At 49.4% G+C, this 26859-nt stretch overlaps 7 protein-coding genes across 7 annotated transcripts; 2 read left to right on the forward strand and 5 right to left on the reverse strand.

Moving 5' to 3' along the window:
- Window positions 1–3694: 3694 nt before the first annotated feature.
- Window positions 3695–7032, forward strand: set2 (SET and WW domain protein; the record flags this gene model as incomplete). Its single annotated transcript, XM_041683428.1, has 4 exons — window positions 3695–4220; window positions 4535–6153; window positions 6218–6298; window positions 6367–7032. 4 exons carry the CDS (start codon window positions 3695–3697, stop codon window positions 7030–7032), a joined length of 2892 nt encoding a protein of 963 aa, XP_041547690.1.
- Window positions 7033–8212: 1180 nt separating this feature from the next.
- Window positions 8213–9273, reverse strand: TIF6 (translation initiation factor 6; the record flags this gene model as incomplete). Its single annotated transcript, XM_041683429.1, has 5 exons — window positions 8213–8573; window positions 8654–8842; window positions 8917–9003; window positions 9068–9139; window positions 9239–9273. 5 exons carry the CDS (start codon window positions 9271–9273, stop codon window positions 8213–8215), a joined length of 744 nt encoding a protein of 247 aa, XP_041547691.1.
- Window positions 9274–9298: 25 nt separating this feature from the next.
- On the reverse strand, window positions 9299–9709 carry AKAW2_70808A (uncharacterized protein; the record flags this gene model as incomplete). Its single annotated transcript, XM_041683430.1, has 1 exon — window positions 9299–9709. One exon carries the CDS (start codon window positions 9707–9709, stop codon window positions 9299–9301), a length of 411 nt encoding a protein of 136 aa, XP_041547692.1.
- A 427-nt stretch (window positions 9710–10136) lies between these two features.
- On the reverse strand, window positions 10137–12844 carry AKAW2_70809A (uncharacterized protein; the record flags this gene model as incomplete). The annotated part of the gene is made up of 4 exons (XM_041683431.1): window positions 10137–10886; window positions 10943–11047; window positions 11107–12698; window positions 12751–12844. The coding sequence occupies 4 exons, from the start codon at window positions 12842–12844 to the stop codon at window positions 10137–10139; spliced, it is 2541 nt and encodes an 846-aa protein (XP_041547693.1).
- Window positions 12845–16398: 3554 nt separating this feature from the next.
- Window positions 16399–17733, reverse strand: AKAW2_70810A (uncharacterized protein; the record flags this gene model as incomplete). The annotated part of the gene is made up of 1 exon (XM_041683432.1): window positions 16399–17733. One exon carries the CDS (start codon window positions 17731–17733, stop codon window positions 16399–16401), a length of 1335 nt encoding a protein of 444 aa, XP_041547694.1.
- A 3085-nt stretch (window positions 17734–20818) lies between these two features.
- Window positions 20819–21740, forward strand: AKAW2_70811S (putative UV excision repair protein (RadW); the record flags this gene model as incomplete). The annotated part of the gene is made up of 3 exons (XM_041683434.1): window positions 20819–20830; window positions 20894–21220; window positions 21282–21740. The coding sequence occupies 3 exons, from the start codon at window positions 20819–20821 to the stop codon at window positions 21738–21740; spliced, it is 798 nt and encodes a 265-aa protein (XP_041547695.1).
- A 1639-nt stretch (window positions 21741–23379) lies between these two features.
- smp3 (glycosylphosphatidylinositol-alpha 1,2 mannosyltransferase smp3) lies at window positions 23380–25312 on the reverse strand (the record flags this gene model as incomplete). Its single annotated transcript, XM_041683435.1, has 4 exons — window positions 23380–24373; window positions 24428–24555; window positions 24615–24997; window positions 25204–25312. The coding sequence occupies 4 exons, from the start codon at window positions 25310–25312 to the stop codon at window positions 23380–23382; spliced, it is 1614 nt and encodes a 537-aa protein (XP_041547696.1).
- Between the last annotated feature and the right edge of the window lie 1547 nt (window positions 25313–26859).

The following is a 26859-nucleotide window of genomic DNA, read 5'->3' on the forward strand; positions in this document are numbered from 1 at the left end:
GTACCCGTAGCGCTTGTAACTAAAGGGAATTCCAGACTGTGGTAAACGCTGGCGAGGGCTTGGAAAACTTGCGGTGCGTGAAATCGTGATGTTTTTTATTATTTTATTTTATTTTTATTTTTATTTTTTTAACTTTTCTCTCTGTTTCTTTTTAAGAGGAAAAAAATGTCCGATTGATGATGAGATTGACTCGAAATGATCCAAATGTAAGGTCTTGATCTTATTTAATTTTTATAATTTACTACTTATTATGTGTTTGCAGTGTGTATGTCGAAGTAGTTTATCATTTAGTCTCTCAATACTCGAAACTCTTGGATCTTGTCTTAGCAAGTCTGACCCATGTATGGCGCTGATGCTGTTCTTTGCACACTAGGCGCCCTAGTAGGTTAATTAACTTCAGACCAACGTATCTTCACCCTCCGCCAGGGATGTCCATCGTGGTTGTAGTCGTATTTCTTAGTATTCTCTTTCCTAATATTAATAATACTTTTGTAAACTCAGGCTACAAGAATTTCTCCTCCGTATAGCTAGTGCTCTTTCTATGTGCGTGTGTATGTGGGCGTGCGTATATGCTTTAGTGTCTGTGTTCTCTTCACCGTCTGGTAGTATAGCGGAAAAATTCATCTTAATTCATTTAAAGATGCATGACTAGTTAAAGTTTTCGAGGGGAGTATCTAGCATGTAGTTTTACCTTCCTGAAGAAGGCAACTGATGATATCCACCAGAGAGTATTTGTGTGGAAGAATTGGCCTGCGCTTAGGTGCAAGATCCATGTTCTTAGACGGTCTGCCTCTTCTGCGCACAGATGTGTCTTTTGACAATCCACCGATACTCTGCATTAGTTAGTTAAGTTAGTCGATTCCTACGCTTATTCATTAAGCCCATCACGGTTTCACTTCGGTTTTCTCTTTTCCCTTCTCGTCTTACACACATTCCTTTTTTAGTTTTTACATTAAGTAGCTACTATTTGTAATGATGATGATTTCTCATCCTTTTCTTTTCTTTTCTATAAACCCTAAAATAAAAAGCACCCGGGGTTCTGTGTGAGAGGACGGGAATTGGCCCTAAGCAGCGATGAAATGCACGCATGTGGATCGCATACCATAATCCTCGGCTATAGGTATTTGCTATCTCGCTATAGTGTGCCGTGTACCTAACGGGGTACACCGGAGGCACAACTCAAGGCCTGAACATCAGTGCTGGTGGGTTTGCTCCGAAAAAGGTACCTATTATGGCTGTTAAGACCCAGACAGGTACTTAGGAGGTACCAGTTACCTCGGAGGCTCTCTCTCTTTGGGTGTATGTAAGTAACTAAGTACTTACTCTCTGAAATGGCCCCAAAACAATTCTCCCCCTCATCCTAGTTATAACAAGAAAGTTATAATACCATACAATACTAGTAGTATAGTGTAGTACATACACAGACAGGCCAACTCCCTCTGCGATAATCCAACCCACTCTATCGAGGCAACACCGGTTCATGCATGGTCATATCCTGATTGTCATGGCTTCAATTTCCCATCGCCCCGTCTTACGTTTGACTGGACACACAAGCTCTGTATCACGATTCGCTCTTCCCATCTCTTTCCCTTATCTTTTAAATGCTGAAAGGCTGGGGATCACTGCCAGGTCCCATGGTTCAGACGAAGGTTTCACAGAAAGAAAGTTCAAACTAAGCACGGACTCCGAGAAGAATTAGAGCGTTCCGTCCGGCGTGGGACGGCCTGCATCTTGGAATCTCGAGATCAGTCCAGTCATTCAGTAAGTTCTCCTCCGTACTAGGTCCGTCCCTGCTCCGGATGGAGATTCCGTGTACCTAGTGCTGCCATTAAAACGGTAGTGATCCCATTTGACTCCATCCATCCGGCTAAGTCTACCTGACCACCACTCATTTTGAACTCTGCTGCGCTACCTACGGAGTGCATATACTTCCTGCCTGCATTTACCCAAAATGCGACGGCCTCCTCCAATCGCTAGCCGCCCCGAACCACGTCAGTCTGGAAGCACGGTAGAAGAATGCTCCTGAATTCGACATGTCGTCCAGTACAGTCATTGCGTTGCATCCTAATGCTTCTCTTGCAGATCCTTTTTTTCTTACCTGCGTTCTCCACTGCATGTGAGTCCAGTACACCGGCCGTGGTATCCATGTTGCCATTTGATCTTCCGTCCGACCACCTAGCCATTGGATGGGAGGATTAGGAGAGGGAGCTGCATGGCCAGGCGGACCCCTAGCCCTAGTCTTGGTGATTTGGGCGTCTCGTGGCCTATGATTTTGACTCCCGCATAAGCGAACCGCAAGTTGGTTGGAGGACAGTCTCTCCGTCTCCCCATCTGCAGGTGCCGGTCGTCTTAGCTTTCACGCGCTCTTCCTGCTTCATAACTACCCGGTGCCCCGTCCTCGGAAGATGCGACGGGAAGGGGGTAGCTGGACTTGAGATGGTACAGTAAGTCTGTATCTCCCAGGATTACGAATCGCAAGTTCCCTCCTGTGCTTTGACCTACGATGCCTTCGCTTTGTCTTGCTGGCCTGTCATTTCCCCATTAATTGTAGTCCGTTTCTGCAACCCCCGTTTACTCGGTCGTTGGCTTGAACTTGGCCCCGAATGCAATGTCCAGGTCTCATAACTCCATTGAAAGCCAGCTTTGCTTAGAAAGAAACCGTTCCAAGTGCTTCTGCTGACACTCTGATTTCTGCAAAGGTATCGCAGAGCCGAGTTTCTACTACTTAGGGACTATGACAACATGGATTGCCTACCAGATCTGCCCCGTCCTAGCACCATGACACCGTGAAGCCGAGTGCTCAGATCTTAATAACCCCACGATAGCTACAGTATTGAACAACTCCCAAATGCAAAGAGGTTAAAAGGGCAGAAAAGACCACATATAACAAGTGACCGTTAGTGGACCCCGAGTTAAGCATGGGTTGGTTTATGCTGGATCGATACTCGGTTAAGATCAGTTGGAATGCAAACACTCTCGCTGGGATGATAACACGCGTCGAGCACCCACTGTCTCGTCTGTGAAAGCGATGTATTCACAGAGGATGAGAACAAAGGTATAATTCAATGCGTGTTTAACTCCGCATTCTCGATTAGACCTTTTGTGTGCTTTGAAAGAGATATACCGACAGTGAAGGATTATTGTCACGGTCTAAATGGGCGGGTGTCGGGTTTGTATACTGAGCCACCGGATCATTGAGTCAAGGTGAATAGATAATAGACCACCGTGGCTTAGAATAGAACGACAATAACATTGAAATGAAAGATTCCCCAATATCTCAGTCCTCTCTGTAGGCTATTCCCGGCTAACACTGGGGTGGTCGTGAAACCTTGCTCTCGACCCTTTCTACCCTCGAGGTATTCTTGGCACCCGCGGAAAACGTGGGCGATGCTTTGACTTGCGACTTTCTTTCTGGTGGTTAAGTTCTCGTCGAATTATTCTGCCAGTCTTTCCTCATCGCTTCACTTTCCCTTCTTTGCTCTCTCTCTCTCTCTTTTTATTTTTTCTTTTCTCCTTCCGCCCCCCTTCTTTCAATTTCACCATTTACCTTTTTGCTTCTCTTTTGCTTCTTGTCTTCCACCAGACTGGAACTGCAACCACAACGACAACTTTCTCGCGCGGTCTCCGATCTAGCCTAGCCTCAGCGCATCTCCCACCGGGCACCGAATAAGTTGCGCGCTCCGTCCGTGTCGTCATGTCCCCTCATGACTACGCGGACCATCAATCAGAATCTGTCGCAGATGCGGTGACCGCGATGAAGCTGGAGTCCGACGCAGCGCCCGAAAACTCAGCCATGCCAAATGGCGGAGGAGCCATGATCAAGGATGAATCGTCAAACGCGGCCTCCAACGCCTCCCCCGTCCCGACCCCAAAGGCAGAACGATCACGATCTTCTTCTCGAGCCCCGGTGAAGAAGGAAGAGAACTACGAAGACGACGGAAGCAATGTGAAAGGGGCGGAGAACAATCATGGGGACAACGTGGAGGAGGAGAAAGTCGGAGGCGACATTATTGTCAAGCTCGAGCCTGGACAGCCTCCCAAGTTAACACGGAGCTCTTCCCAGAAGGTTGTTCCACGGCCACCGCAGTTGTTTGCCCATCTGCCGGATAGCACAGCTGAGGCTCAAGCGACGTTTGACTTGATGGACGCATGCACGTACGCCAATAAGTACATGGGTTATACTGAACATGCGATGGAATGCGATTGTGCTGAAGAATGGGGTAAGTTTTTACTGATTATCTCCTGCGCTGTCTGTCTACTCAACCTCGCCGTCACTGGCTTCATCGTTTGGCTCCTACGCGTGGTGGCGTTCCTCAAACCCATCTTGAGAGAGGGGTGGGAACGGCCACCTGGTCTACGCTCCTGCCTTTTTGTTTATTTTCTGTCCCTTCCCTATTTATCTGAACCACTCTGTTATTTCACGTTGTTATTACGATACATCTCCCCCTTTTCTTTGGTTGTTGGTTTTTCCATGTCTGTGTTGTTTTGTGTCTTCCCCCCCACCTACGGACCTAATTAGCTAACCCATGACCAGAACCGTCGGTCTCCAAAAATCTGGCATGCGGTGAGGACTCAGATTGCATTAACCGCGCGACCAAGATCGAATGCATGGGCGATTGTGGATGTGGGCCAGAGTGTCAGAACCAACGATTCCAGCGAAGGGAATATGCTCCGGTGGCGGTGATCAAAACGGAAAAGAAAGGGTTCGGTCTCCGGGCGGAGGCTGACCTGCGACCGCACCAATTCATCTTTGAGTATGTGGGCGAAGTCATCAACGAGGGCCAATTTCGGCGCCGCATGAGACAGTATGACGAAGAGGGAATCAAGCACTTTTATTTCATGTCCCTCAGCAAGGGTGAATTTGTCGATGCGACCAAAAAGGGTAATCTTGGCCGCTTTTGCAACCATTCGTGCAATCCCAATTGTTATGTCGACAAATGGGTCGTTGGCGAGAAACTTCGCATGGGAATTTTTGCTGAACGACACATTCAAGCTGGTGAGGAACTCGTCTTCAACTACAATGTCGACCGCTATGGGGCAGATCCGCAACCCTGTTACTGCGGCGAGCCTAACTGTACCGGCTTCATCGGAGGTAGAACTCAAACGGAGCGGGCTACAAAGTTGTCGAATGCTACCATCGAAGCTTTGGGTATTGACGATGCAGACGGCTGGGACACCGCGGTTGCGAAGCGGCCACGCAAGAAGAAGACGGGAGAGGACGATGAGGAATATGTGGACAGCGTGCAGCCCAAGTCCCTGGAGGAGAATGGCGTGACTAAGGTCATGGCGGCGCTCATGCAGTGCAAGGAGAAATGGATCGCGGTCAAGCTCCTGGGACGAATTCAGCGCTGTGATGATGAGCGAGTCCGTAATCGGGTGGTGAAAATGCATGGATACCAGATTCTGAACTCTCAGCTGGGCATGTGGAAGGAGGATCACAACGTCGTTTTACAGATTCTCGACATTCTCGACAAGTTTCCTCGTCTGACGCGGAACAAGATCATCGACTCCAAGATTGAGTCTACCATTCAACCATTGACCAGCTGTGGTGATGAGCGTGTGGAGAAGAAGTCAGCCACCTTGCTGCAAGTCTGGTCGACCCTCGAGGTTGGTTATCGCATTCCACGCATGAAGAGAGATCCCAATGCCACGACGCCAGCTGTTAATCAGTTCGGGCGGCGGGAGAACACTCGAGATGAGCGACGACGGTCAAAGTCTCGTTCCCGATCGAGGTCGCGGTCTATAGAAGCCCCTCGCGGGCCAGCTGCTCAAACGCGAGGCGGACATGGCCAGAGAAATCCTCACCATCATGGTCCCCGACCCTTCCGTCGACAATTCAACCCCCTCCCGCCAGGATGGTTCCAAGCAGAATCAAATGGGAGAACCTACTATTACTCCGCTCGCGGGGATACTACCTGGACGCGACCGACAAAGGCCGCTCCTCAACCGCCACCGGCCCCGAAAGAATCGAGAGACAAGGCATTGCAGGACATCATCGATGGTATCATGAACGCCAAGGAGAACACACCAAAGGAGAAGAGCGGGACCCCAGCTACACCACAAGCGTCTAGACCAACACCGGATATGAAGGATGGTCAAGAAAAGTGGAGGTCATATAGCGAGGAGAAGCGAAAGAAAATCTATGAGAACACGGTGAGTAGTACAGCGTTTGAGGCGTAAAACTCGAGAAAGGCGTGCAAGTACTGACGGTGAATAGCTCTATCCCCATGTCAAGTATGTGGTGGACAAGTTTAAGCACAAACTTCCAAAAGACGACTTGAAACGCTATGCCAAAGATGTGAGATGAAACCTCTCTTGAAGCTTTCACAGAAGATTAGTCGAGCTAACCAATTGCTGTCAACACAGGTGGCTAAGAAACTGGTAAATTCGGATTTCAAAAACAACCGTGTTGGGGATCCTACCAAGATCGATGACAAGCAGCAAAAGAAGGTGAAGAAATTCTGCAAAGAATTCTTCGACAAAGCTGTCGTCAAGCACCGCGCATACGAACAACGGAAAGCAGAGCGACAGTCGAAAGAGCCAGATGCGAAGCCAAATGACGCGGCAGCGGAGGCCGTCGAGGATGACGGTCTGCATGTAAAGATGTCTGACGATGAGGACGATCGGGTTCCAACACAGGATGACGAGACGCCTACGACCATGACAGACGAAGTGCAAGGCCTCTTGAAACGCAAGAGAGAAGATGAGCCAAGCACCGGTGATGGAAGCACAACTGAGTATACTACCCCGTCTTCGTCCAAGCGCCAACGATCCTCCACGCCGCCACCACCACCCCCTCCTCCCATGAGCCCTGGTAACGAGCAAGGCCAAAGTGGCGAAGATGGGAATATGAAGAGCGATGCAGATGAGCCCACTCCTGCAGACAAACAAGATCTTGGTTCTCCTCCGCCTCCTCCGCCACCTCCTCCCTACCCTGAGCAGGAGATGGATACCAACGACAATCACTTCAACCCCGAAGATGGCGTGAAGGAGCTAAACCCGAGACACATTGGTATCGAGGGGCGGGTATAGCATGAGTAACCCCAGTCAGCTAGTGAAACCAAAGCTAGCCAGCTGATATCCCCATCATCCATTCCACCCCAAGGGGGGAAGTTCCAGCATCGGGTCTGGTGTTCTAGGAGTTCGACTTGACTTGATATGATATGACTAATTGGCTGCCATTTATTCTTAGCCCTCCTTCTATTATATTTGCCCCTCTATGTTCCCCAATACCTTAGCTTAAGGGGATTTGTTCGGAGAGCATCTGGTTCGTTTTGAATTGATCTGACTCGATTTGGCCGTTCATCTTATTCCTTGTGCCATTCTTCCCCTTGTGCTATTCTATTTTTTACTATATTTTATTCCCTCCCTTCCAGTTGCTCTTTCCTTCTCGTCTGGGTTTTCTTTCGTTTCTCTTTTTCTATATTTGCATTCCTATCCCCTTTTATTATCACTTTTCCTTGTTCAAACTGAATACCCCCAATTCGTACCCACGATAGCTATGATGATTGCATACCTCCCGGTCTTAGAGGAGAGAGAGAGAAAGGAAAACAACAAGAAGTACTCAATCAACAAGGATATTTCATTTCTTCTTAGGCTTTGTCGACGAGAGAAAGTGAGGGAGAGAGGATAAGTAGGATCATGAAGTGTATTACTAAAAGCACATATCTATATCTATTCTTTTTCCACTTCTAGATGTACCCATACGCAGTAGTGATTAAGTGTAGTGCATACATGCGTGTACAAATGTATACCATCATCATCATCATCATCATCATCATCATCATCATCATCATCAGTTGATATGATACTAATACTAGCTAATTCCACAACTAGTAGTAGACCATGAATCCAGATTGGCAGTTAGCATTTTCTCTTTAATACTTACGGAGGTATTAATTTTCTTTATTTTTAAATGATATAAGCACCTAGTTTGTTGGTTCTTTGTAATATGTATGTATGTATGCATATATGTGTTTGATTAGTTCCGTCAAGTCTACGAGGATGATATAAAAGGGAGTTTTTTTTAAGGAGAAGAATAGTGTCCAGTCAGTCCACACACACACACACGCACACATATACACCCCCGGATATTCTACCCATTCCATTCATTCATAGCACAATAAGGATATTCATGTATGTTCGAGAGAGGCAAAGAAAAAAAAAAAAGAAAACGTGAAGAGAGGAAAAAAGAAAGGAAAAGGCGTTAAATCTAGTAGAAACTCTCCACGATACTCTCCTTGTTGGCGTTACCCATGCCAACACCACGGGGACCCATCTCACCCAGACGGAAGACACTTTCAATCACACTCAATTCCGTGGCTGTCGTGTCCAGACCCGTGACAGCGAGCCAGTCGTTCACGACCATACCGGCACCGACGACGGGGCTACCGCGGTTGACACTACCAGCGACGAGGGGCACTTGCAGGAGGGAGGAAAGTTCATCCTGGTCACGGATGGAGGTCTTGGGGTGGACGATACCACCTTGGTTGGAGAGGGCCATGTAGGAGCCAGTCAGGACGTTGTCGGCGACGGTTTGACGGAAGACTTCGACGCCGAGGACATCGGCGATGCTGTTGGTTTTTGTACATGTTAGCATAAAGTGTGCAAAAAAATTGCATGTATGTGTGTGTAAGGGGTATCACGGGCATACATTTCTTCGGTTTCCCGCTCGAGATCCGGGTGGATCAGCGCGACATGGTCATTACAGCAGATGACGTTCCCCAGAGCCGAAAGACGTTCCTCTATACGTTGAATCTTCACCGAATCGGGTAGCGTATTCCGGAGATGTTGAAGCTCTTGGTCTGTCGTGGTGGTGGGGACGAGGAGACCGTTGCGGTTTCTGACATTGGGCGAAAGATGGTCAGCGGATTTTGATAAACGGAGATCAAATTTGAGTCCGGGCCCTAGACATACCCTGCCGTCAGACGGCCAACAATGCGGGTTCCGGCGATGGTTGCGTGGCAGATGGGAATGACATCTTGCAATTCGGCCTCGAATACACTAAATGGAGCGTTAATGGGACTGGGTTTGTGGTTTTGGTAGGAACGGGTATATATATATGCACCTGTAGAAGTTCTCGGAAGCGCCAATGGCAACAATGGCGTAGGAGTTGGTGAGACGGGAGAAAACACCGACCCTAGAAAACAAATATGCATTAGTAAAGGGTCCAGAAGCTGTGAGGTCTGGGCTGCATGGTCAAGCAAGCCAACAGAAAATTCTCCGGGGTGCGTCTCACTCGTTGGAGTTCTCGAACTGCGCGCGGACGGCCATGATTCCTTCTGTCGGAGTCGGAGTACTAGTGGTGGAAATAGTGAAGTTTGGAGAAATCTAGGTCTTGCGCTTCGAGAGAGCGAGGAAGTTGATCGAGTGCCCGTGAAAGGGAAAAAGATCGCTGGGAGGAGAGAGAGAGATTCGAAGTGGTGAAGGCGGGGTGAGGGCGAGGCAGAGCCTGTCGGGAAGAGGTTCGTGGCGGGGAAAACGGCGAGAAAGGAACACAAAGTGCTAGAACAGGACTTTGCGACTTGCAATTGACGAGAGACGGGACTCGATCAGGCAAAAGATGCAGGCAAATTAAAGAGCACAGCAGGGTCGTGAACCGCAGTGATGGAGGAAAAGCCCGAGGAAATAAAAAGCTTCGAGCGATAGCCCCGCCTATGGCACTAGTCCCAATCGGGGTGGAAGGCGGCGACCGGGCAGAACCAGTCATGAGTCAGCAATCAGCATCAGTCATCATTTCCCCCCGTCGACTCATCGCCAGCAAGACATGAGCCATTATGATTCATCCTCCGGTGGGTCTAGATTCCCCAGTAACTACTAGACCCAGCCCCCTTTACATAGTTACACCGCCGCATAGTACGGTTCCCCACTCCGGGTGAGAAGAGACGTGAGATCAAGAAGGACGAACTCAATAATATGAAAAATTAGAAATCATGTTTATGAAGAGAAGATCCTAACCACTCAACGCCTAAGGGGAATCCTCCGTAGCTAAATACATAACCAGTCGCTAGGTAATCGAAAAGAGAAAAGGCCTTACATATCCCAACGAAGAAGTCTACTTCAAAACTCCGGGGGAGAATCCTAGCGCGAAAAGACAAATCAAGATAAGCCTGCGCGCACACTCATCCCCTTCCCCGCTAAAAGGGGGGACGAGGCCCTGGGGGAGGTGGTGGAGGCGGCGGCGGATAATAAAGACTTGGGGGGTGGTGTCCCGTCATAAAACCGGGTAGGGGAGGTCGATGAAAGTTGGACCCCGGCGGAGGAGGAAGGTGAGGAGGCCCTCCCATGGAGGCAAAAGGATCAGGCAAGCCGAGCTGTTCGTTGATCGGGGGAATCTGTTGCCCCGCTGGAAGAAGACGACGGGGCTGTTGTCTCTGGGGGGTGGGTGGAGGCAGCACAAATTGTCGAGTTTCGGCAGGGCCGTGGGCCAATGGCGGCTGTGCAGGCTGGGGCAGGAGGGCTCGATGAGTCGAGAGGCGTGGAGCAGCTTGTGACAGGGGAGGGCGCGGAGGCTCCGCCGCAGCAATATCTGCCAGGGCTGACAATGCTCGGGGACGCAAGTCAGGCAGCACCACCGGAGGACTGATCTCTGCCGGCACTGTGTTGCGAGGAACTTCAACAACCCCGGTCGCTTTCACCAACATGTCGAGAATCTGTTCAGCGGTCATGCCGGCAAAGGGGCCTGCGTCCCGGATTTCCTTCATCTGCGGATCAATGTCGTCGCCCACCTTGGCCCGCTGAACGAAGTCGTCCCAGCCAAAGTAAGCACGATCGTAAAGGGCTGCCCCAGAAGGATTCCGAACATAGTTGGAGCTGAAGCCTCTGAACACTTCCCTGGCGGGTGGTACCACTCGTCCGCGCTCCGGCTCAGTTTCGGAATCATCAGTCTGCAGTGTAACGTTAGTAGCCATTCCTGGTTCCGAGCACCGGATTCTATACATACCTCAGTATGCTCATCATCTTCCGCGGCACGGCGGCCTTCGACAAAAGTCATATACGCCCCCTGACTGGCCAGCAGGTGCTCTTCGCGAATATTGCGGGCTTGGGCCTGTTGTTCGTTGGTTGTCAGGAGCTCGTCTAATGAAAGGAATAAGCGTCATCACTCACCCGATATCGCTCCTCAATAGCTTGCTTGTTGGCCTCGAATAGCCGGTGCTCCTGCGCCACCTTGAGCTCGTATTCCCGGCGTAAAACCTCCTTCCGCCCATTTAGTCTCTCCTTCAACTGCATATTGACTTCTTCAAACTCTGGCACGTTCTTATGCGCGTTCTTATCGCGGGCCAGTCGCTTCTCAGACTGCGTGGCTAGCACTGCCAGCGCCAGCCGCTGAGCAGCAGCCACTTTCTTGAAGGCCTTATCCAACTCCCGTTGCCTGTCCCGCAGCTTCTGGGTAGCTGCACTTGGGGAAGGAGAGCGGTCAGGCTCCACATCGCTCGAGCGATCCAGTTGTCGACCGGTGCGACCACCACGACCACTGCGTGCGGCGCCTCGTCCTCGTTTGTTCACTGCGAAACGCGCTGAGCCGCGACTCCGTCCACCACGACCGCGGCCTCGAGTCCGTCCACCACGGGTTGGTTTACCGGCCGTCGACTCCGTGGCTACCTCTGGCGTTGATCCTTCAATCTCTTCAGTCACCTGGCGAGAGTCGTAGTCAATTCTCGAGTCGGCCACGGCCTCAGCGGGGGACCGTGATGTCGGATTACCACCGGTGCCATTCTGCAATTGCTGATCTAATGTGTGCTCCAACTCGCCCTCTTCCACTTTAGGCTTCTTACTAGGGGATTCCGAGACACTCTCGCTCTCAACCGCACCAGTATCTTCTGGTTGAGACGACGACTTAGGCTTCTCGGATGCCTCTGGACTTGGGGTGGTCGTTGAATTCTGACGATCAGCAGTCTCAAGGGCTGCCGGTTCAGTGACACCACTCTTGTCTTCATCAACAACGGTGCCCTTTGGTGACTCTTCCTTCGTAAAAGAATGAAGGTCTGGCACGATGCTCTGAGGCTCATCTTGCGGTGGCCTGGGTTGCTCAGCCGGGACAGGAGTGGTCCTGTCTGGTGAAGGAGACTTGACCGCAGGAGCAGTAGAAGTAGCATTGTGAGTAGTGTCAATGATATTGTCAGCAAATTGCCGGCTTCTATTTCTCGTTCTGGTACTCGGGGCAGCAGTGGTAGAAGGGCTCGGCTCTGAGAATTTCGGGACGATGCCCTGATCGTTAGAACCATCTTCAGCTGATGTTGGATGCACATGGGCCCTGAGTCTCGCCGACTGCCTCGTAGTCCGAGGTGTCTCTTCAACCGTCGGCCCCCGCTTGACGCGCTTGTGCCGAGGGGTTTCTGGAACGGCTGTTACTGGCGTTTCAGGTTGGGCAGTGGCCAACTGGGCGCTTGCGCGAGTCCGAGTATTACGGGTTTCGCGAGCGGTGTTTTCACGGGCTACATTTTCACGCGCTGCAGTCTCACGGAGCGCCGCTTCGCGAGCTGCATTCTCCGCGGCAGTATTGGCTCGAGCAGCACGAGTGCTGAGCGTGATAATACGTGATGGGCGATTGGTGTTGTTTCTTAGATGATTGTTGCTGTTCCCAGCCGTAGCAGCAGTGTTGCTGGGGGCTCTAACATCATGTTGAGAGGCACGTGCATCTCGACTCGAACGTAAACTCCGAGTCACACGAACAGATGAGAAATCATCATTTGTGGAGTCTGGGGAGCCATAAGAATCTGCTGCGACAGCTGGAAGGGGGTAAAAACTTACTAGTATTGTTCTGGGAAGCCCCTGCGCCAGCGTGACCACCAGAGGATGTAGCTGAGGCTTGGGTAGCTTCAAGTTTACGCTTGACCCCCGCCATTGCTGTCCACTATCTAGTTGAGAATTCGGTTAGAGTTAAGGATGCGTGAACGAGTCGAGCAAATGGGGTGGAGGGGCAATGGAAAGAAACAAGACGAATAACACAGTCAGATATGAGGATCCACTAAATCAACGTTTTAGGGGAAGACAGGAACAGACAACAAGGCTGTTGAGATGCAGTCGTTGATGGAGAACACAATGATAAGATGAGGCAAAAATGCAAGATCTTCAGGCAAGCAACACCAAAAGGGCAAGCAGTGAAGTGGGTCACGCGAAGTAGATGAGAAAGCAGGAGAGAAAAAATCAAAACAAGGAAAAGACGTATGTCAAGCAGGCCCCATTAAATCAAGTAGGAACTGCAATAAGATCAGGGAAGGGATGCAGGCATTAACTATGTTGAACGGTGAAAGGCCATGCTAAGCGACATGGGTACGTGAGGTTGAGAAAGGGAATGGGGAAAACGGTGAAAGAGCCAGGTGTATGGTACATTGGTTGGAATAAAGTTAAGGATGGGGATATGCTGGGGGTGAAGGACGCATCAGGAAGTACAGGGAAGAAAAGGGCGGAGGATGGCAGCCAGGCAAAAGGCCGAGATGAGACGAGAGGTATGTGACGATGGAAACGTGCCAGGAGGATCGCTCCCCAAGGAAAAAGCTGGGGGTCGCGTGGTTGCGGGAAGGAGAGCAGAAATAGAAAAGTAAAACGGGGGAACAATCGGGCAAGAAATGGGGGAGATGGGGAGGGAAAAGGATGAGAACATACCTGGAGGGGAGAAAATTAGGAAAAATTCCTCCTCGGAGGGTGGAACAGCAACGTGAAGGTAGGTAGAAGTAGTAGATTGATTGAGTGAATCCCCAGGCGGGAACGCGAGGGTAGTAAGTCGAGATAGTAAGTAGTAGTAGTAGTAGAATGGAGATTGGAGAGGGAATGAAGTAAAAAGAGGTTCGGCCAAGTGGATCAAGTGAGCGAAGCAAGAAAAGCTACCCGCTGTTTGGTTGGTTGGTTGGCGGGCCTGGCAGAGCGAGACTGTCAAGAGGGAGTGAGAAAGGAAAAGAGAGAAGAGAGAACAGAAGAGAGGAGAAGCCAGTACAAGGACGAACTTCGCCGGATGTAGAAGTAGTAAAAAGTAGAAAGTAGTAGTTAAAAGGTTGGTTGGTTGGTTTGGTTTAGTGAGGTAGCAACAGCAAGCAGAAACAGCAGCTCCAGCTTGTCGTCGTCGTCGTCGTAGTAGTAGCAGCAGCAGTAGCAATAACTACGGTCTACCAGAACGATCGATTCCCCAGCAATTGATCCCAAAAGTTGATCTTCATGCGCGGGCAGAGAAAGTCCGGTGTGATGTTTTGTAGAGCAGCGAAAGGAAAAGAAAAACCCAGGAAACGGAAAGGGAGGGAAAGACAATAGAAGGAGAAGGGGAAAAAAAAAATAACACTACCCCAAATGACACGCAAAAGGGAGTGTTTAAACTAACTATTGCCGTACCTTCGATGGTTGAGAAGTCCGTGGGAAGGAAGGGGAAGGCCCAGGTAAAGATGAAAAATTGAGGAAGAAGACACCACCACCACAACAAGACAAGACAAGATTATGGAGAATCTTGAAGCTGATGGGCGATGAATTTGGCTGAGAAGATCAAGTCCAGTCCGTTCAGTCAGTCAGTCAGTTCAGTGCAAGCCAGTGTTAGTGTTAGCTGAACTAAAAAGACCGACGGCGAGGAATTTGACTGGGCCGTTTGGCTGTCCCGGCCGCTTGGAGTGGCGCAAAAGCAGGAGCCAGGGACCGACCACCCCGGCCCACGTTCCCAATATCCGAGTAGAAATTCGATGATAGAAAGGAGAGATATAATTATTAAATCATCGAATAATAGTCAGATGGCATCTCTAACCCAGCACGACAAAACAATTACACAGAAGTTCATTTATATCTTAAATAAGAAGAAAAAAAGGAGGAGATGAACGTGGAAAAGCCGAGCGACTGTCTGGATGGAATGAGTCGGAAATACGTCGTAAAGTCGAGCAGGGCCGTGTGGCCGTATAATTCCATCCCAGCCAATTCTGACCAACTAAACCAAGTAAGATCCAGGCACTAAAATCACCGCTAAGGGAATTATCATCGTCGGACACCGGACTACTTACAACTACTTACTCCCTCCTTCTCGACAAATCGCGCTGAAACCGTGCAACAATTCGATGAGACTGCCAATGCTCCTTTGAGTGACAATGCTCGAAAGAAAGAAAAATATGGTGGTTCATCAAGATACACACGTGTTAAGATCCTTGCGTATAAACTTAGTCCGTGGTACCTTATGTACGACTTACTATTTATTATCTAGGTAGTCTTGTAAGCAGTATCTTTTCTATCTATCTAGTAATCTAGTAGATGATGGATGGATGGATGGGCTTTCCGAAAGTGGGTACCTTCCTGCTTCCTCGTACTTTATAACTAAACTCGAATCTCCATTTCCATTTCCGATTACGGAGTAAGTTAAGTAAGTAAAACTTTGGAAACTCTCTTTCTCTTCATGATGCGAGACAGTAGTACAAGTTCTTCAACTCCTCGTCCTAGAGCCAATTTTATTCCCTGTCAATATCCCACCTTTCCTTCCATATATTGTCAAAAATAGACAGAGATCAATCACCATCATCAAGCTCTTCTTCCCCTTGACTTCGTCACTTCAACCCTTAGGCCTAATATTTCCCCAATTAGCTCACCTCTACTCCTTTCACAATACTGGTGTAAGAATGGTGTTGAGATGATACAATACCCGCTTACGTTCTCAGTCAAAAAGTCCTTTTCACAGGGTCAAGTAAAGATAAGAGTATCAGACAGTCACTCAATTTCTGATTTACCTCGTAACACAAAACAAACTTCAGGAAAGAAAAGAAAAGAAAAGAAAAACATCACAAACCAGAAATCCGCCAATTCATGACGAATGTGCGCCTCGTAAGAGTCTGGTCCATGACAGGTGTACATCTGCATGGATATGCACGAAATAAAATAAAGGGCCGCACTTGATCCAAGTTCACCGTATGATGGATCAGGTTTTTAAGGGAGAGAATCGGCTCCCGTGGGTAGGGATGACGCAGGCATTTATGGTTTTGCTTGGCTTTTTCTGGTGGATATTTTTGAGGTATAATTGATCGTGTTGATTCTTATGCTGTCATTTGATTCTTATGCTGTCATTGGATGTTGTGTTTGACTATATAGACATATTACCTTGATCTTCTTCATGGTCAAGAATAGTGGCTTCTACTTAGAATTCGATTATGATTCGCTTCTATGATGTATTCCGATACCTCAAGAGTTTCAACTTCACCCCCCAGTAGGGACTAGCACTGACAAGCCACATATAATGTAACTTACTGGCTGTCAGCATATCCGCCATTCAGTAGAGAGCCATGATGCATTATATGATCTATACTTATCTAGGAAAGTACTTGCTAACTACATCAAACGCTATGTCCAGGATATCTATCAACATAGGGAAAAAAAAATAGAACAAACAAAGGAAAGACATGTAAGTTCAAACCTGCAATGCGGTCGCACCCCTTTTCGGCCCAGCTAGCTCTCATCCGGCGATTCGTTCAAGTCATACTTTTTTTCATACCGTGATATACTGCTCCGCACATCTGCCGCCATGATGAAGCTGGGCATGGGAGATCCTCGACCGCTGGGTTCCGGTGACTCGGTATTCCGTTCCATCCCGTTCAATGGTTGATCAAACAGCGGCGATCTGCTGCGTGGTGCTTGGGATCGCAGCGAACGAGTGGATCTGACCCGGTTCAAGGCCTGCACGGAAATGGTCTGACCGGCTGCTGGTGAGGCAATCACCGTAGTACCTGGCATGGGGGTCGGGGGCGGCGATGAGCTGTCAGAGCGGAATAACGGATGAATGAAGCTCTCATCGGGGAGTTTCAGCTTAGGAGGGGCAGGTCTGGCGGGAGTCACCAGCTGTGTTGATGAAGTCGCGGGTGATGACCGTGCTGACGAGGGTTGGCGAACCAAGCCATCCAAGGATCGCTTTGTATCGGAATAGCTTCGTCGAATTTTGGGGGGTTCGGGGCGAAGCTTGATCCCAGCTGCTGCACTGCCGGCTTGGTCAACGGGGTGCTCCTCTACTGTGGCCGGTGTGGCTGTGCTGTCTCCATGAGGTACGTATGATCGCTGCAGGTCAAAGGAGCTTTGCTTGGAGTCATGCTGGAATAGTGTGCGTCCAGAATAGCGATTTGAGGCCTGGGACTCTGTATTTGAAACAGACGGTTGGATCGGAGGGACAGTGTCGGAATTAGTCTTCAAATCAGCGGATGGTCGCTGAGACTCGCTGGCCAGAGAGGATGATTGCACGGTGCTTGCGTCTTTCACGCTGGCTTTATCAGAAAGCACCTCAAGCTCTTGGGATACGGATGGCGGCGACCATTTGCTAGTGGATTCCCGTCTCGCCAAGGTTGTCAGGAAATAGCCTCCTAGTATGCCTTGGCTGAGGACCGAAATGGCCCATATGGTGCAGCGAGCCACTAGCAAGGACTGATGCCTTGTGACCGACTTCTTAGCTGACACGGACTGAGCTGCACTCCATGCTATCCCTCCTGCCGTCACACCAGTGGCCACTGATAAATATGCAGCAATAAGCCCATATGCAATGGCTCGGTGGTTTCTGTACTGCTCTGTAGGCTCGGTTTTTATATCTTTGATCCAGAGGAGCATCAAAGATACAAGCGCAAGACAGCTGACTGCGCCCAAGCTGACAATGGCCGATTCCACCGAAGACACGCGAGATGAGAGGGATCTGGAGAAGGTGAAGCACATGCCATCGAGGATAGTAGTAATGAACGTCGATAATAAAGTAGTGCCACCCAGGATCCGGGCCGGTGAGGCCCTGGGCATACTAAGAGACATGAAAAAGGGGGGGTCAGGACTATACGAAGGAAGATGGATGCTGCGGACTTCGTGGTAAAGACAGTGTCCAACGATCGCCCTTAAGGGACAGGTGCAGATGCCAGAATATTTTCAAGGGTCCTCTCAGATATTCAAATCAAGGGGCTCAAAGATGTCGAGTCTAGCAGCACAGCTCAGCCGAAGCGATTGAGGCAGTTGGTACCAAGCCAAGCCGGCCGTCGTAGTTTGGACTGACCGTGACGTCGAGAGCGTTCTGGACTTGAGGGAAAGCCTTGGGAAGTACAGAGGCAATATGATAGCATGGAAGGACAGTGTGATAATGTCTCGATGGAAAAGATCGGGCGGACAAAATCGTGGGCGTGACGAGTTAGCAATGATCAAACGAGGGACAATGGTGGACGAGGGTCGAGCCGGAGTAAATACCCAACAACCCGGAAAGAACGAGAGTCAATCAATTAAGCTAAAGAGGGAAAGACGGGGGGAATGGGTTCCCCGAGGATAATTGAATAAGGACGCATGGATTGTTCGAAGAAAAAGCGCGTATGCATTTACCAGGATTATCATGACAGGGGGGGCGTTGACTACTTCGAGCAGCGGTCGAATGGCAATGGCGAATGGACCTGGAGCCGAGCAATCTACGCCTCCAGGGTCTCGATCTCACTAGACTAGCAGGGGCTGCCAGAGAAGCAGATGGGAATCATACCAATCTTAGTGCGGATCGGTAGGCTCGGTGATCGAGGTGCCTTTCTCGACCATTCCCTCGATGCCCTAGTCTTGCCAGCTATTGGGGGAACTGGGCCCCTCTCGATTGCCACGAAAGGGAAGGGGGTGGTCGTGTCGAGTAGGTAGGGGCACCAGGGAAGGAAAACGGAAAAAGAAAACATATTAACAAAGGGTTTCATGATCACTGTCAAGCTGACTCGTACTTATATACGTCAAAGGGAAGCTCATGGTTTAGCGATGACTTCCAACGGCCAGGGATGACATGCCTTTAACCTCAGAAACTGTCACCCACGCAGCCTTCATGAACCTACATGCTTAATCTTCGTATGATTATCCCCCAGTACGATGCAAAGACAAAAACTCTGAGCTTGAACCTCAAGTTCATCACCAAAGGGGAGCGACGAATTAATTCGCCAACGCTGCACGGCATACCTCAGAGGTATCCTCATCATATGGAACAGGTCTAGAAGAGAATTTGTCAGATCAGGCTGGCTTTGCTGTACGCAGCGGCCGGGAGGATCTCCAGAGTTCCGGGAAAGCCTTAATTGGGAGATCGTCTGTTTGGATTCCTGGATGGGACTTGGGGGAGCGCCCAAGTCCTGCAAAGCAGAGCTGTGATCTATCACTCCGTTCCCGGGAGGGGCCGCTATAGTTACTTGTGAAGGATGAGAAGCGGGGAGGCAGCTGCTTCCCCCTAAAACAATGGTTTGGGAGGGGAGGTAAAAGAGATTAGAATCATCATCTAATGATTCTGGCTGGAAGAGCAAACAATCAGTACAGTAGGATGAAATTATATGGAGACTTAATTGATCTCTGCAGTACAATGGGGTGAAAGTTTCCCCCCCAAAGGCGGGCAGCTAATTGTGGAATCCTGATGGCTTCGTGTTGTGTAAGAGTAGTTCTCTCCACCGCATCAACCACTCCATGTGATACATCTATACGACAGGTCGATAGGGCCATACCCCTTGCCACGGGTGGCACGGCATCCAAAGTACCAAGCACTGCAACTCCGTATAGGTTACAAAATTATTGTATATGGTTTCATCATATCAGGGAAGGAGAGAAAGCGGCGCAGAACGAGAAGAGTTTAACTGGGCGCATCATCGCTTTGTGGATCGAGTAGGAAAAGGAAGACTGGCGCGAACTAAGTAATAGGTAGTAATAGTAATCGGATGATACTTCTCCGTATTGTAGGGTCATAGTATTGAATATGTAAAGTGGATGGTAAGTAACAAATACATACTAGTAGTACTAGTATTGCTGTGGTCAATTCTTGATTCAGGACTGGTGGTCGGCATTGAACGAAGGAGATATATTTCCATCGATAACTTCCCGAATGGCAATAGTAGCAACAGCAATTGCCTGATTCAAAGGTACAAAACTAGTACTTTACTTTCAATACACCCTATTTCATGGAACTGGCTGCCTACAATATTTTGGGGAGCATTTCGAGCGAATAGTGATATTTTCGGAGCATTTAATTTAGCCTCCAATTATGGCCATCACATTGAAAGTTAAGTAGATAGATAGATAGATAGATAGATATAGTATACTACTCTTTTACTATGTGAAAAAGAGTGGCTGAGTAGTACCTTCCCAAACAAAACAAAACCAAACTAGCGAGGGGTTTTGTGTGGCTGAGTGGCTGGGGAAGGAAAGACCGTGAGTGACCGCCTCCCGCCAGCTCCTTCTCTCGCTCCGGCGTCATGATTGTCATCATCAATCATCGCTTGCTGCTCTTCCGGTTTATTTCCTAACCGTTGATTGTTTTCCCCTTCTTTCCCTCCCCCTCATCAAACCACATCAACAGGTGCTTCTAGCTACCCCGTATATCCCTTCTTCTACATCTCCGTGCTCCTCAGAATACCACCCCACCGAGCCATCTCTCTTCCATCCGGTGGCGCAAGATGAAGCTCACGTTCAAGGTACGCGTGATTTCTACCCCACCCCCTCTGCTTGTCCTCGAGTCTGACATGTTCGTTCTCCCTCCTCTAGGACCTGAAACAACAAAAGTTTGTAATCGATGCAGAGCCCTCGGAGACGGTAGGCGGTTCCCTTCTCTCAGCGTCGTGACTTTGCCGGCGTCAGTGCGGGGCTAAATGAATTATCCGACAGGTCGGGCAAGTGAAGGAAAAGATCTCCAAGGAGAAGGGATGGGAGGTTCCTCAGCTTAAGCTCATCTACTCTGGTAAGTAAAGTATCTTTTGCATTTTACAGTTGTTGCACCTTTCTCGATAGCCTCCGCCACTATGTTAGGCCGTAATTGCAGCGCTAACCGTTCTTCGCTCCAACAGGAAAGATCCTTCAAGATGACAAGACGATCGAGTCATACAACATCGAGGAGAAGGGGTTCATAGTGTGCATGGTCTCTAAGGTACGTAGACCTGAGGCTAAGGATACATCCCTTCTGGATGAAGGTCTAATTTCTCGTGTGTAGCCCAAGGCTACTTCCTCCGGCACCTCGTCACAAGCGCCCTCCACCCCATCCAGAGCAGTCACCTCTACCCCTGCCGCGCCTCCCGCCCCAGCCCCATCTGCCGCTTCCACTACACCGGCTGTTCCTTCGACTCCCTCCCCGGCCGCCGCGGGGGCCGCCCAGGCACAGGGCTCCGCATTCAATGACCCCTCCGCATTGCTGAGTGGCACTCAGAGCGAAGCTGTCGTGGCTCAGATGGAGGCAATGGGTTTCGCTCGGAGTGATGTTAACCGTGCAATGAGGGCTGCTTTCTTCAACCCCGACCGTGCTATTGAATACCTTTTGAATGTGAGTTCATGGCGCTGGCATCCGGCCATGGGTTGCCCGATTTTGCGCTGACTTTAAGCAGGGTATCCCCGAGAACATTCAACAGGAACAGCAACAGCAAGCCGCTGCCGCTAGCGCACCCCAGACTGCTGCTCCCGAAAGCGCTCCGTCCGCTGGTGACGACGAACCGGTCAACCTGTTCGAGGCTGCCGCTCAGGCTGGTGGCCAGGAGGGAGGAGCTCGAGGAGCTCGAGCTGCTGGTGGCGCTGAACTCCCGAGTCTCGAATTTCTTCGCAACAACCCCCACTTCCAGCAGCTTCGTCAGTTGGTCCAACAACAACCACAAATGCTCGAGCCCATCCTTCAACAAGTCGCCGCTGGAAACCCCCAAATCGCGCAGCTCATTGGTCAGAATGAGGAACAATTCCTGCAGCTCCTGAGTGAGGAGCCTGATGATGACGAGGCGCTGCCCCCTGGTACGACTCAAATTCACGTCACGGAAGAGGAGAGAGATGCCATTGAACGCGTGCGTATACCATAATCCCATCATCCCTTGTGGAAACGTAGCTGACATGTTTTTTGCTAGCTCTGCCGGCTTGGATTCTCTCGGGACTTGGTCATTCAAGCTTATTTCGCTTGCGACAAGAACGAAGAGCTCGCAGCTAACTATCTGTTTGAAAACCCTGATGATCCCGAGGATATGTGATTCAAGCACGGCCCGTGTATCCCCATGTGTTTGAGATGCTGCTCACTGCTTCGAATCATGTTCTCTTTTCCTAATTAACGTCGATATGTACCCACTTTTCTCCTCTTCCCCTTCGCCTCAAGATCTTATGAGAGTCGACGATTACGTAGATCAGAAAATGGCTTCAACCTCATGCCTCTGGCTTGCGAACCCCAGGCCAGGCTGGAGCGTGTCTTTTATTGTCGGATCTACCCCCCGATAGTACTTATCCTTCACACGCTCGTCTTCACACTGGACGACATATTAGTAGGCCAGTGTCACTTATGGACGGAAGATGCTTCCATTTTCGCGATATTCTCATGTTTCTTCTCTATTTTGACTTCTATCATTCTATCTCCTTCTCCAACTCCTCAATATGACCTTCCAGTCATGTATCTAGTTAATGGAAACGAAAACAAGGCGTTGCGCCCCCTTCCCTCCCTCCCCCTTGCCTCAGTCATTCTACCAACCCCCAAATCTACCTATTCACAACATCAAGGAATTATCTATTGATTCGGAGTTGCTAAAAGTCAAGACTCCTGATTTGTTGTTCTATGCAGTACAAACTACGAGTAGTACTACTACATGTAGCTAGAGGTGGTGTAGAGGCAGATAGGAAGGTAGGAAGTAAGGGGAGTTCAGGATCCCGAACGCATGACCGACCGACATGACTGACTGTCTGTTTGCCCCGATCTGCGCTTGATCGGATGACATGATACATACTTACTACTAGTAGGTTGGCACGGATGACTGGGTGCCAGCATGTGGGATCACTATCATCCTGGAATGTTGTGCTATCATGTTATGTCGGTTAGTTACTAATTACTAAGTTGAATATTTAATCTAGGCGGTTTATATGAGTAGTACGTAGGCTTGGTTGGGTAATACTAGGTATTTTATGTGATGTTATATATAATGGTCTTAAGTTTCTCACTAGGAGTTAGTATATATTTTTACGAACTGGAAAGAGTTCTGACGTGATTATGATTATTGGGGGGTATATTCTATTGTCGTGATGATGAGATAATATGTGGGTTATGTAGTAAAGGGTATAGGAAGGGTAGGACGTTGGGTACATGCACGCAGTAATAGGGTACTACTAAGCGTGTAGAATCTGTACCGATTGACTAGTAGTAGAGAGATTTTTCGCCGAGAGGATGAGAACGGAAGATGGTTCATGTGGTTGGTGGGGTATATAATGGGATATAGTAGCAAGGGTATGTAGTATAATCTGCTGGTGATAGGTAGGTAGGTAGGATGTGTGTGGTATGAGAAGGGGCTAATCAAAAAGGGCGTGTGAATGTCAAGAAGGAAGGGATAAAAAACAATAACCAAGAAAAAGAAGAGGAAAGAAGATGTGAAGGCTGTCTCCGTCGAAAGCGGGATCTAAGTCGTTTCCCGCTGCCAGCTGACCGAGTGAGCTTCAACGTCATCTGATATTTCAAAGCGTAATCTGTCAAACACAACCACTTCTTCGTGCGGCCCAGACGGACAATCCGCGTCTGCCGATCACTCGGTTCAAGGTAGGGAAAATGCCATCAGTGCCAAAGTCCAGGTCATCCAAATTGAGATGCTTGCGCCAAGTCCACAGCTCGTGCAGTGTGAGACCTGAATTGTCGGGCGAGGGATGTGTATACCGGTCGAGGAAAGTAGCGGATTTAGGTGCGACCACAAAGACCGAGCGTTCGGGATGATCCACGCTGTTGCTTTCGTCGGGGTTTGGGCATTGTGGCACCAATTTCTCGAGCTCGTTGGCCATTTCTGGTCCGGAGATACCCATCAAGTCCCGCGTTTCGATGTCCAGCTGGGTGCTGGTGCTCTCTCCCAACAACCACAATGGAGGGGAATAGGTCTTCCACCAGAGTATTGTAGCCGATTTCTGGGCATTGTCGATGGCACCAGCCTCGAAGAAGCTATCGGAGACGATTGAGGGGATCGCAAGCTGAGTAGGGACTACGCCACCCTGATGGTACACTCCCATGAGGAACCCTAGAGCGGCATTAAAAATCACCCAAGCCGCCAAGAAAAGACGCGATTTGCGCACGCGGAGGCAACTAAGGAGGAGCGGGACGCATGGAAGCAGGAACCGGGGTTCCTGGTGCGGAAACAAGGAAAGCATAGCGGTTGCTGATATGGCAGAGACGGCGCGTATGTTTTTTAGCGAAGACTGAATTGCTTTCGACTTGCTCAAAGAAAGTACTATCGCCACATACGCTGGCCCCAGGAGTTGCGGCAGATTGACTAGAAAGTGATGGTACCTAGGGTGAAGGCCATGGAGAGCTAGGTTGGACTTGTCGCTATTATAGAGCAGATTATTGAGGGGCGTGATGATAGGTGCGTGAAGAGCGTCCCAAAGCGAGGCAGAAGGGTTGTAGAACGTTGTATCGACAAGGACAGCGATGCAGAAGAAGAATAAACCGAACCCAGCGAATGAAAGCAAGGAGAAAGGCCTAGAAATGTTAGACTTGGTGGAAAGAGAGGGTCCAAGGCTGCGCAATACGTACTTGCGCCAGAAATGAGGCAGTAACCGCAGTCCTGGGACGAGGAGGAAGGCCGGAAAAGTGATGCGGTTGAAAACACCCACGACGGCGATGAGAGATAGCACGGCGCATGCGAAGATGGACGAGCGTCGCTATAAGCAGTGATTAGCCAGGAGCTAGCATTATATGAATTCCGCACTAATAAACCTACCTTGTTATCAACAATGCGCTGAATCAAGACTAAGCCCCAGGCGACCAACAGGGTCTCGATGGAGTTGGAGAAGGTGTGCGTCTGATATGTCCAGGTGACATACGAGGATGCGACTAGGACCACCGTTGCGCGGCGATGGCGCGGTAGGGGAACCAGCTCATAGACGGCCCAATCCTCGAGCACAAAGCTTAAGAGAAACATGACCCCTCGCAACACATAGTAAACCAGCTCTGGCGGAGGGTTTAGTGTCCCGCTTTCTGTATAGAATCCCTTCAGCAGGTTCATCGGTACGTCGTAGGTCGGCCATAGTGGGAAGACGCTGCGTATTGGCTTATCGGAGGTAAATTCCCAGGGTAAGCGGGAAGGATAGGAGAAAATGCGACCTAGGGAAACATTTGTGAGCAATGCGCATTCAGTTCCCACGTAGATTTGGGGTTTGCGGTGGAGAGGACAAGGCTGCTTCGATGCGCGGGATGCGTCGGAAGAGCGCCATCTCCAGTCACAAGCGGTCGCACCGCCCGAGAATAAAAAGATCAAGATCGCAACGGAGATAGAAAATAATCTGTGCGACTCAGCGGAATTGACTCACCTGCAAAGACTTCGGGGCCTTGGAAATTCTCATCCGGGTGTAAATAACTTGGAGACAGTGCGAAGTACACCCGGATCACCAGCAGCAGCAGGTACGTTCGTCTCCACATGGCTTGGGATTGGAGGGGGTTGGATTGAAGCACGGAGAATCTCAAGGCGACAAGGAACCAGTCTGATTTTGGGGGATACTGTACATGCCGGTTGCCTAGTACTAGTAGCCGTCCTGCATCCGAGAAGATTTATGGAGATGAACGTGGAAAGAGAAATCAAGGAATGACTTGTTGGGACATGAAGGGCGGGCTATCCAGAAACAGGAAAAGGGAAAAACAATAGATGCAAAAGCAACTATAGAGCGATAGAGGGAGAGGGAGGGAAGAAAAAGAGAAAAGAAAAGAAAAGAAGGTCAAAACGTAAGATTCCAGGAGAAACAAAGCGCACTGGAGATAAATGTTTATCCCCGAGAAGTTGAAGCGTTAGACTCCGAGTGGTGGTAGTTGTCGTGTTCGTGGGGTGATATCACTTCTTTCTGCCAGGAACTATTGGCTTTTGGGGTGAAATTACTCCGTTGATAGTTCAGTCCTGGTTTGTGCTGGTGGGTCAGACAGCCCATCGAGGATCCTCAGGAACGGATCTATCGGCAAATTTGACATCCAAGCATTGAGGCAGATGGGAATTCTCCAACTTGGCAACAACTGGAGACCTTTCCCTTCCACTTCTGCATCCGTGCGCACCCCCAGAGTTAGTGCGACCGATCGATGGAATGTTGAATGCTGATGGTGTGTGTTGTTGATGCAGCGGTCGGGATTTCCTCCATTGGGAAACACTAGATTCTAGATGATTTCCAGAGGATGAACAGTGTTTGATCAGCTTCTGCGAGATATCTAGGGGATACCCTTGCTATCGTATATCCTGACCAAAGAAACTACCAATTGCTTGTTGGACCTTGGTGGAAGGTACTATACAGATGGCGTATAGTTTATAGTCTTCAGTCAACGTCATTCGCATCAATGAATACAATAGATCAACTAAGCAACAATGGGCATAAGATTTAGATAAGGTCAATGAGGATTAGAATAATAGGCAATATCCATTATGGAATTGTACTTTGTAATAGTATTCACTCTGCTGGTTCATTTGCTTGTCTTGTGAGTAAGTAAGTAAAGTAAGTAAGGAAAAGGAAATCGAAAGAAGAAAGAAAGACCATCCATTCAGGCAGCACCAGGCCACAACCGCCCGGGTGGAGTCAGCAGCAGCGAATGACGGAGGAGATTGCCGGACCCTCGTCAGCCTCAACGCCGGGCCATTCATCGCTCTTCGCTTTCATCGGTCTCGGAACTCTCCCAAGCAACCTCCTTCCCTTTCAACCCCCAGATTTGAAACTTTGTATCTCTTTCTCATCCGCATCACATTCCCACCGCTGGTTGGGATATTTATATTCCTCTATATCTCTGCTTGTTCACCCATTCCCCTTGTTCACAATCAAGTCACTCGAACTCATTCACATTCCGCTGTCACGGCTAGATTTGCAAAGTAAGCAAACGTCTTCCCCCACCCAGGTACCCCTCATATCTTTAACGACGTCGCTGGCCTTTGTGACCCCAACAACAACACAACTCACTCCAGTGCTGAGAGCTGACATCTTCACCCAAAGAACTCG

This window comes from Aspergillus luchuensis, chromosome 7 (assembly GCF_016861625.1).
Source record: "Aspergillus luchuensis IFO 4308 DNA, chromosome 7, nearly complete sequence".
Taxonomy (NCBI): Eukaryota; Fungi; Ascomycota; class Eurotiomycetes; order Eurotiales; family Aspergillaceae; genus Aspergillus; species Aspergillus luchuensis.